Here is a 10,605-nt window from a genome sequence, read left to right as displayed (position 1 = left end):
AATCTATTGGTAAGAAATGTGGTCCAGCAGCAGCATTCTCTCCTAAATCAACCTGCCAAGCACCAAGGTGCTAATCACTGAAAACCAGCTCTGCTGCTGTGTGAGATAACACGGTGTAGAACTGGAGGAATACAGCAGGACCGGCAGCATCAGAGGAGCAGGAAAGTTGACGTTTCGGGTCGAGACCCACCCTTCTTCAGAATTTCTGATTCTGAAGAAGGGTCCTCCAGCTCCACACTGTGTTATCTCTGACTCCAGCATCTGCAGTTCTTGCTGTGTCTGTATGTGTAAGGGGTGGAGGAAGTCATTTGCATGCCTGACAGCAGACTTCTCAGGCAACTGCTCAACTTAAACTCATTCAAGGCAGGAGATCTTAGGGGCACAGTGGAAAATCTTTAGGGCTGTCCTCAGCGAGTCCCACTAAAATATTAGGCTTGTGACTGACCAAATTGGAGAAGGTTCAATCCCAAGGAACTTTCCAAGACATAGTTTATGTTACAGGGATAGTTGTTCAAAAATTTATAGAAATGTTCCAAAGTCTTGATTCTTACAAAAATTTATCTTACCTGATCTGGCCTATATATGACTTCAGACATCAGCAAAGTAGTTGATTCAAATGCCTTCAGAAATAGCCCAACAAACTAGTAATAGATTCATACAACATGGAAACAGGCCCTTCGGTCCTACTCGTCTACACCAATTAGACATCCCAATCTGACCGAATCCTATTTTCCAGGATTTGATCCATATCCCGCTAAACCCTTCCTATTCATATACCTATCCCGATGCCTTTCAAATGTTGTAATTATACCCATCTCCCTCACTTCTTCTAGCAGCTCATTCCATACACGTACCATCCTCTGTGAGAAAATTTTGCCCCTCAGCTACTTTTTAAATCTTTCTCCTCTCACACAAAACCTATGCCCTCTAGTTTTGGACTCTCCCAAACTGCTGGTGGATTTCTCAACAACTGCCCCTCATGATTTTATAAACCTCCATAAGGTGTCTCCTCAGCCTCTGACGCTCCAGGGAAAATGGCCCAGCCTATCCAGCCTCTGCCTACAACTCAAACCCTCCAGACCTGGCATCATCCTTGCAAATCCTTTCTGCAACCTCTCAAGTTTTACAGCTTCCTTCCAATAGAAGGGTGGCCAGAATTGTATGTCGTATTCTAAAAGTGGCCTCACCAATATCCTATGCATTCGCAACATGACATCCCAACCCCTATACTCCACGTTCTGACTAACGAAGGCAATGTGCCAAATGCCTCTTCATGACCTTGTCTAATTTTAAAGATTCCACTTTCAAGGAATAATGCACCTACACTCCTAGGTCTCTTTGCTCAGCAACACTCCCCAGGGTACAATTAACTGCTTTAAGTACGGTCGTGGTTTGCCTTACCAAAATGCTAATCATTCAAAACCAGCTTATCTGGGGGTGTGTGTGTGTAAGGGGTATCTAAATTAAACTGCCACTCTCTGCCACTCCTGGCCCATTGGCCACATGATCAAGGTCCTGTTTTTTCTGAGATAATTTTCTTCACTGTCCACTAACGCTACCTATTTTGGTATCATCTACAAACTTACCAACCATATCTTCTATATTCACATTTAAATCATTTATATAAAAGTCAGTTTATCAATATACTACAAAAAAAAGTTAAATAAACCCTAATGAACCAACCCATGGTGGTCTTGGCCTCAGTCAGGGCAACACTGCAAACTTTTCCTTGCATACTTCTAGGCACTTGTGTTGAGATTGGGAGAGCTGTCTCTCAGATGAGGCAAACAACAACCTGACACAGTTATACTCATGGATTCATACCTCTCATCAAATGTCCCAGAATCCTTCATCACCATCCCAGGTATGTCTTGTGGCAGAACAGTGCACTGCTGGTGGTAGAATAGTCAGGAAGAGGTGGCCCAGGAAAATTCAGTGTTGACTCTTGGATTACTTGAACTGACATGTCATCAAATCAAATATGGACAAAAAAAATCTGCCAAATATAGTTTAGTATTCTCCTTCAGTCAATGAGCAATGCTTCTCAGTCTTCACATTATTTCACAAATTTGCATGCCACTTGGAAGAAGCACTGTTGCATGACTGTAGATGGTAATCAAGGATGGAATCATACCTAACATAAAGGCACATGGTTGTGGTTGTAGGAGGACATTCATGTCAATTCCAGGATAGTTCTACAAGAGGTCCTCAAAGGTGCGTTCTCAGCCCAACCATCTTCACCTGCTTTATTAATGAACTTACCCACTTGTAACTGGATGTAGGGATGTTTCTTGATGACTGTGTCTAATATCAATCATAACTCCAATCCAATTTCGACTGGTAAGTGGCAAGCGATATTCATCTAAAGACCTTTTGTCACAAGAGAACATTTAATCACTTTTGCTTAAGATTCAATAGCAAGGTCAGAACAAATCTCCGCTATTAAAATCCTGGTTGTTCCCATTCACTACAATGGTAACTTAAACAGATCTACATGATTGATCTGGCTACAAAAGTAAATCAGAGGCTGGGTATTCTGCAGTGTGTGACTCACCTCCTAAATTTCCAATGTCTTTCCACCATCTACAAGGAAAAGCCAGCACTGAGATAGAATACTTGCCTAGATGAGTGCAGCTCCAAAAATACTCAAGAAATTTGATGCCATCCAGGACAAAACAGTCTGCACTCCATAGTATTCCATCCACTACCTCAAACATGTACTCCACCACCAACATACAATGGCAATATTGTGTGTATAAATATAAATTTATAAATATATAAATTTATATAATGGCAATAAATGCCTGGAACACCACAAACTGTAAAGGTTCCTTGCTTGTATTGGCAGAGGACAAACTTTGAAAAAGTTTTGGGCAATGGTTTATAGAGCCTTCCAAGCTTTGTGGACCAGCTTCCTTCACAGCCCAACGAGCTCAGATGATGCTTACTGTATTGGGATCCTTAATCCCATGTCGAGGTCTTGAGTTCCACATTGGTAATGATTTTTTTTTAATCAGTAGGGTAATAAATTGTACTCGATTAACTGAGCAATAAACCTTTGAGCATAGTTCTTTGGCAGATATGATTAATTCCGTTATGAGTTGTTATAGCTGACACATTAATTGGAAGATATCTGGATTTACCATCAATGGACCAGCTATTATTGCTGGCACTGCTGCAACTTTCTCATTGGCATTTTATGTTCTTATCCTGTAATAGTTTTCTTTAACTGGTTTTCAGGCACACATTTCAGGCTGGATTGGGCAATAGATGCAACAATGTGACACCTGCCACTGTAAAGATTTGTATATGTGCAAGAAGTGCTTCCCCATCATGCTGTGGCACAAACAATTACAATGATTTTACAGAATCACCAGATTGTTGCAGCACAGATGAACAACCTATGGTCTGTTGTGGAAGGTCCTGTGGGGCAATATCCCTCCCTCCGGATCAGGAGGTCTGATTTCAGGTCCCACCCCCTCAAAGGTGTGACCAATATGTCTAAACAAGTCAATTTTAAAAATATCCATCATACCTGTGCTGCCACCACTCCCCAAAATGAATAATTTACCCCAGTGACATTTCTCCCAAATCCCTGTAGCCCTGCACGCTCATCCTTTTCACATAGTAATACAATTCCCTCTTGAATGCCTCAATTGAATCTACCTCCATCATACTTCCAGACAGTGCATTCCAGATCATAACCACTCCCTGTGTGAAAAAGCTTCTTGTGTCTCCATTGCTCCTTTCCCATTGACCTTAATTCTCAATCTTGATTCTTTCATGAGTGACAGCAGTTTTTATCCACTTTGTCCACACCCTTCATGATTTTGAATACCTCTATCGGCTCCTCTCCATCTTCCCTTCTCCAAGGAAATGAGTCCCAACTTTTCCAATTTGACTCTGTAACTGAAGTTCTTCATCCTGGGCCCAGTCTTGTGAATCTTTTCTGCACCCTGTCTGATGCCTTCACATCCTTCCTCAAGTGTTGCATTCGAAACTAGATTCAATATTCCAATTGAGATCAAACAAGTATTCTGTACAATATATTAAGACAAAGAGCTGCAGATGCTGGAGATCTGAAACAAAAACAGAAACGCTGGAGAAACTCAGCAGGTCTGGCAATGGCTGTGGAGAGAGAAAAGTAGTTTCGAGTCCAGTGACCATTGGAAACGTGAACTTTGCTTTTTCTGCACTGATGCTGTCAGATTTGTTGAGTTTCTCCAGTAATCTTGTTTTTGTTTCAGTTCAAAATAACTTCCGTGCTTTTGCTTTCTGCCCCTATGATTAGAGCCTAAGGTTAGAGTTAAAACAGAACACCAGTGAACAAGAGACAACAGTGTGGAGCTAGAGCAACATAGCAGGTCAGGCAGCAGCAGAGGAGTAGGAAAGTCGACGTTTCGGGTCGGGACCCTTCTTCAGAACTGAAGAACAGTTCTCCCTACCCTCTCCCCATTTCTGAAGAAGGGTCCCGATCCGAAACGTCAACTTTCTTGCTCCTCTGATAATGCCTGGCCTGCTGTGTTCCTCCAGCTCCCCACTTTGTCATCTCTGATTCCAGCGTCTGCAGTTCTTGCTATCTCTGGCTAACATTTGTGACTGCTTTGCATATGTTCATTGCGATTTGAATGTGATTATGCTTATCTCGAGGGGCACACAAATCGAATATGTAAGTTATTTCTACACCGCAACATGAGACTGTCACTGGTGATCTGGAGAACTTAAAGAGCACAGAATAAACTGACAAGTCAGGAGGGAGGCAGTCTCCCAGAGAAATGGGGCGGGATCCAGGTCACTGCGCGGTCTCCGGATTGGGCCTGGACGCTTGCAGCAATGTTCAGTTTCAGCCCAGAGAGCTCGGCAGCGCCGCCTCCCTGCTCGACTTCCACTGGCGGTTGCTTTGGGAACACAGCAATGTGTGGAGATTGCAGATGTCAGGAGCAGCGGCTCTCTCGATCACTTTAAGCTGAGAAGGAGATTTCTTTCACCTCCAGCAGGGTAGTTGGGACTAAGATGTATCATCTTTTGGGGCTGCAAGACAGATGCTTTGGACAGCAATCCATTGATGTTGTGGGGTTTGCGGCTAACAGATGATTTCACGCCATTTGTATCGATTGTCCGACAAGAAATGGCGTTAAACAAGATTAAGTATTAAATTGACTCAGAACGACTGAACTGTGGCAAGCCTATCGCCGTTCGTCGTAAACGTTAACAGTTCCGCTTTTCTAGCTTTCCAACAGCAGAATTAGGAAATCTTGACCACTGAAGGAGATGAATTGGTTTTCGACACTGGATTTCTTGGCGCTTTGCTTAACTTTCTTCCAGCACAAGTTCGGCGCTGTTAAAGGATATGGGGACGAAGACGAACGGAGATGTGATCCTATAAAAATCCCAATGTGCCAGAGTCTTGGCTACAATGTGACCAAAATGCCCAATCCAGTGGGTCACGAGTTACAAACAGACGCCGAATTACAGTTACAAACTTTTACACCTTTGATTCAATATGGCTGTTCCAGTCAACTGCAGGTTTGTAACATTGGACTACAGTTTATAAAATGTTTGCTTTGGATCCCCTGTTGTTGTCCATGCGCGGGCACGTTTATTGAGTTGACTTTAGTAGCCTGTGAGAGTTGGGAAATTGTCGCTATCGCCGCCAGAAAGCTCCACGGTACTAGAACATGAGGGTTGCTAACTTTGGACCGTGGCTATAACTTCCTGAAATACTAAAATATATTGATGTAGGACGCAAGAGGAATATGAACTGATTTCAAATGGCGCAGTCTAGAACATACACAAGCCTGATAAAAAAAAAGTTGACTACCTTTTTTGTAATATAATGAAATGCGATAAAGAGCTAAAACACAATGAAAATGTGAAAATGCACGTCTTTTTTACATAAAAAAGCTTTAAAGAGGTAACCTATATTTCTTTCGTGTGTGCAGCGCTTTTCCATCTTTAGATGGCAATTAAACCATTCCCTTATGCCAAGTAGCCCTTGGAACAAGAGAGCATTGGGCAAGAATGTGATGGTTTCCTGCTGAAGTTCAGATACTGACTAGTTTATATGCCCGCTTGACGGGCTGGTGTCTGGACGGAGGATGATTTATGTTTAAAACGCACTCCTGCTTTCCTTACTAGATTTATTGTATGTTAGTTTGTTTGGCGCTTTTCTGAAGAAAGGTACTTGTAAATGTTGATCCGTGTTTTTGACGAAAGGCCCGTCAGCCGCAGGTAAGTGATTAAACTGTTTTCACTGTCAGTCGGTTCATTGAAACATCGGAGAAATGTTCATTCAACTGAGAATAAAAACACATCACCTTCCTGAGATTGAGACTGAACCGCACTGTACACAATGGCAGTTAATAGCAGGTTGTAAAGATGTATCGCGGAGGAGTGGAATTTTGTCGTGTTTGGTGTTACTCTTTCGATTGATCATTTTGCTTTCCTTCACAGTTTTTTTTATGCTCGGTTTATGTGCCGATGTGCACGGAGAAAATCGACATTCCGATCGGCCCGTGCGGCAGCATGTGCCAGTCTGTGAAGCGGAGATGTGAACCTGTCCTGAAGGAGTTCGGTTTCTACTGGCCCGAGACATTAAACTGCAGCAAATTCCCACCGCGAAACGACCACAACTACATGTGCATGGAAGGGCCCGGGGACGAGGATGTCCCCTATCACACCAACAAAATACCCATCTCAGCAGAAGAGGAGTGTCTGAACATGGGGGGCAAGTTGGATAACTATGTTTGGGTCAAGAGAAGTCTCACGTGTGCCCTGAAATGTGGTTACGATGTCGGTTTGTTCAGTAGATCAGCTAAAGAGTTCACAGATATTTGGATGGCAGTTTGGGCCAGTCTGTGTTTTCTGTCGACAGCATTTACAGTTCTGACATTCGTCATCGATTCTTCTCGGTTTTCGTACCCTGAGCGACCGATTATTTTCTTGAGCATGTGCTATAATATATACAGTATTGCCTACATAGTGCGGCTTACAGTAGGCAGGGAACGTATATCATGTGATTTCGAAGATGCCGCCGAGCCTGTGTTAATTCAAGAAGGACTCAAAAATACGGGATGTGCCATTGTTTTTTTGCTTATGTACTTTTTTGGGATGGCGAGCTCCATCTGGTGGGTAATTCTGACACTGACTTGGTTCTTAGCCGCTGGTCTAAAATGGGGACATGAAGCCATAGAAATGCATAGTTCCTATTTCCACATTGCAGCATGGGCCATCCCGGCGGTGAAGACCATAGTTATACTGATCATGCGACTAGTAGATGCTGATGAACTCACGGGTTTGTGTTATGTTGGAAACCAGAACATTGATGCAGTCACTGGGTTTGTGGTTGCACCTTTGTTCACATACTTAGTCATAGGAACTTTATTCATTGCAGCTGGCCTAGTGGCATTGTTCAAAATCAGATCTAATCTTCAGAAAGATGGAACAAAAACAGACAAGCTAGAAAGACTGATGGTAAAAATTGGGGTCTTTTCGGTTCTGTATACAGTACCTGCCACCTGTGTCATTGCCTGTTATTTTTATGAAATATCAAACTGGAACCTTTTTAGGTATTCAGCAGATGATTCCAATACAGCGGTGGAAATGCTAAAGATTTTTATGTCTTTGTTGGTGGGCATTACTTCTGGCATGTGGATTTGGTCTGCAAAGACATTACATACTTGGCAAAAGTGTTCAAACAGACTTGTGAGTTCTGGAAGAACGAAACGAGATAAACGTGGAGATGGCTGGGTTAAACCAGCAAAAGGCAGTGAAACTGTTGTATAAATGTATATACATTGGAATAAGCACAGAACAGTGTCGCTTTTTGTTTGTTTACAGAAGTTGAGTTTCAAAGCATCACAAAGAAATTTGCTCTAACCAATCACTTTTAGAAAGTTCAAAATAAATGAGAATGTGCCTTTGTGTTGAAGAAAATCATTTTAAACATTTTTGGAGACCAATGTACGTTATTGAATAAAAAATGTTTTGTAAGTCTACAATCAAATAGAATGTGACTGTTATGAAGATGATCACATTAGCAGATTGTGGAATCTAATATTTTTGTGCATTGCATTTTAGTAGTTCTTGCTGTAATTTTGGAAAAGCAGTGTATGTAAGCCAAAGAAAAGACAGTAATACTGTAGTTCTTTCATGAAACTTTGGATAAATAACCGTGATACTCAATAAGCATTACAATGTCCAAATAGATATATCTGAGACAAAATTAGTTTCATTTTAGTTGAAGAACAACTCAGCCATCTCATATAGACATTAAATTTTGTACACTGGAAATGTGGAGCTAGGTATGAATGTGTGGTTGAAGCACAACCAATAACCAACATTACAATCTAGACAACATGGTGCACTATACCTAATCTTTGGATAAACTGAAGTAGGCTATTATTTGCTAATGTTTCAGCATCGAAGTGTGTCTGCTGGTTTTATATGTTAATCTGCATGAATATTTTAAACATAACAAGCTGATCTGTGTGAAGAAAATGTTGGTCAGGTGCTTGAAATTCTCTGTGCCTTAAATGCAGGCTGACTGCAAGCTGCTTCATTCAGGACAATGCAAAAATATATTGTCTACGTTTAGCTGTGACAGGCTCCCCAGGGATCCAACATAACTAATTCTTTCAGCACTGTTAGTTTTAAGACTCTAAAATTAAATATCCACTAAGAGAACCCAGTAGTTTATGCAATTGTATAATTTTTTAAAAATCATACATCTACTCGAGATGCATGATCAAACTAAAAATAGTAAATTTCAGAAATATGAAAGGGGTAAGCCAGCGTTTATAAGGATAAAAGGCAAGTTAGGACACTTAGAACACTTCAGTGGTTTAACCTTAACTTGAAATGTTAACATTTGTCTCTATTTATAGTGTGTCTTTTCAACGTTTTCTGTTTTAATACAATTGTATGCATTTCACTAAAGGGGTAGACGATCCAAGAGTAGGTATTTTCTATTCAAAATAGTTGTGGAGAAGTAACTCACTCAGAGATAGTAGGAAATGCCGATGCTGGAGTCAGAGATAACATAGTGTGGAGCTGGAGGAGCACAGTGGGCCAGAACTACTTCAGAAATGCGGGAGGGGGAAGGGAGCTCTGAAATAAATAGGGAGAGGATGGGTGGGGCTGGGGAAGGTAGGTGGAGGAGAAGTAATATGTACATGGAGAGGCTTCAATCATTTTAATGTATGTTGCTGCTTTGGATCAGACTCACAACCATATTCTAACCCCTGTAAACATTCTGCCATCTGTTTATTTTAATATTTCCCAATCTTACAGTTATACTTGCAATACCCAGCATTCAAATTTCATAGCGCAGCAGCCTTTCAAATATGACATGTTGAAAATCACTGGAATGTTTTGCAAGTGACTGGCAAAATTCAGTACTCAGAAAGGTTGACCATGGTGACATTTAGTCGATAGCTGTAGATTTAAAACCATTGAGGAATCACAAGATATTATTCTTTATTAAATAATATCATGGAAGATACAACCTAAACTAAATATTACATTATATTTGTTGTATTGAGCTCCGTGGACTGACTATGCAGTCAATTTTAAATTTGATTTGTTTATTTTTGTCTGTGGACAATAATTCTGATTACAAATAGACAAGTGAAACTGCTTCATTGTAGGAAAACAAAGCTAGTGAGAAAGTTTAGTTACTTATTAGCGTGACTGTAGTTTTACAGTCATTCTCTTACTCTTCATGAAGGTATACAGAGTATTCTGTTATTCAATGCCAGTTTGTGTTCCATTATTAACTATTCAATGTTTGTTTTGCAAACGCCCTTGAGCACATCCTGTATTTAGTACAGATGAATCCCACATTGTTTTGGGGGTTCACATTACCTGAATAAAACAAACAGACATTAAGGACTTGCTACAGTTTTCAAAGGAAATGTCAAAACCAATTATTATTACTTGTAAATGTAAGTGATGTAAATTTCTAATTTATCTTTTCAAGAGAAAAAAACTGGTCTTATTTAAATACATTTGTACCTGAGGAAAACAAAATTAAATTTCTCGTTCCCTATTTGTACAAAAGTGGTGAATTTTAAAATAAAAATGTTGACAGATTCTGACAAGAATATGTCTCATATACTTCTCTGGGAGTGCTGTTGGACTGAAAGTGGAAATACCCTGAGAATTGATGTGAGAATTACAATGTGCAGTTCACCCATGCCTATTGATCGCAAAACGCACAGCAATTTTGTGCTGCATGACCTTTGCATTCACCCAGCACTAACTAATTTGTCAGTGGCTGCCACTTCTGCAAAAGACCAATAAAATGACTGACCAGCATTACATAACATTAGCCTGCATCCCCTAAATCTTAGAATCAGAGAAGATATGTTGTGGCTCAAGCAGATGCTGAAGTCATGGCTAAAGAGGATATTACTTGATGAGGAAAAGTGCAACAGGATTGAGAATAAGCTCCAAGGTTTACTCACATCGAGCTGAAGGTCTTTGGTGGAGGAGATGCAAAGGGAGGGAGATGGTTGCAGAGGGAAAGAGATCTTCCAGACACATGCCTACATATTTTTAAGGCAAGAGGAGAAAGATTTAAAAGGGACCTGAGGGGCAACTTTT

The 10,605-nt window shown here is 40.8% G+C and overlaps 1 protein-coding gene across 1 annotated transcript; it reads left to right on the top strand.

Moving 5' to 3' along the window:
* Positions 1–4,515: 4,515 nt before the first annotated feature.
* Positions 4,516–10,100, top strand: fzd4 (frizzled class receptor 4). The gene is made up of 2 exons (XM_020530419.2): positions 4,516–5,526; positions 6,454–10,100. Exons 1-2 carry the CDS (start codon positions 5,272–5,274, stop codon positions 7,783–7,785), a joined length of 1,587 nt encoding a protein of 528 aa, XP_020386008.1. The 5' UTR covers positions 4,516–5,271; the 3' UTR covers positions 7,786–10,100.
* The last annotated feature ends 505 nt before the right edge of the window (positions 10,101–10,605 follow it).

Source organism: Rhincodon typus, chromosome 6 (assembly GCF_021869965.1).
Source record: "Rhincodon typus isolate 14 chromosome 6, sRhiTyp1.1, whole genome shotgun sequence".
Lineage (NCBI taxonomy): Eukaryota > Metazoa > Chordata > Chondrichthyes > Orectolobiformes > Rhincodontidae > Rhincodon > Rhincodon typus.
Note: the sequence above shows the minus strand (reverse complement) of the source record. Positions and strands in the feature narration are given on the sequence as shown.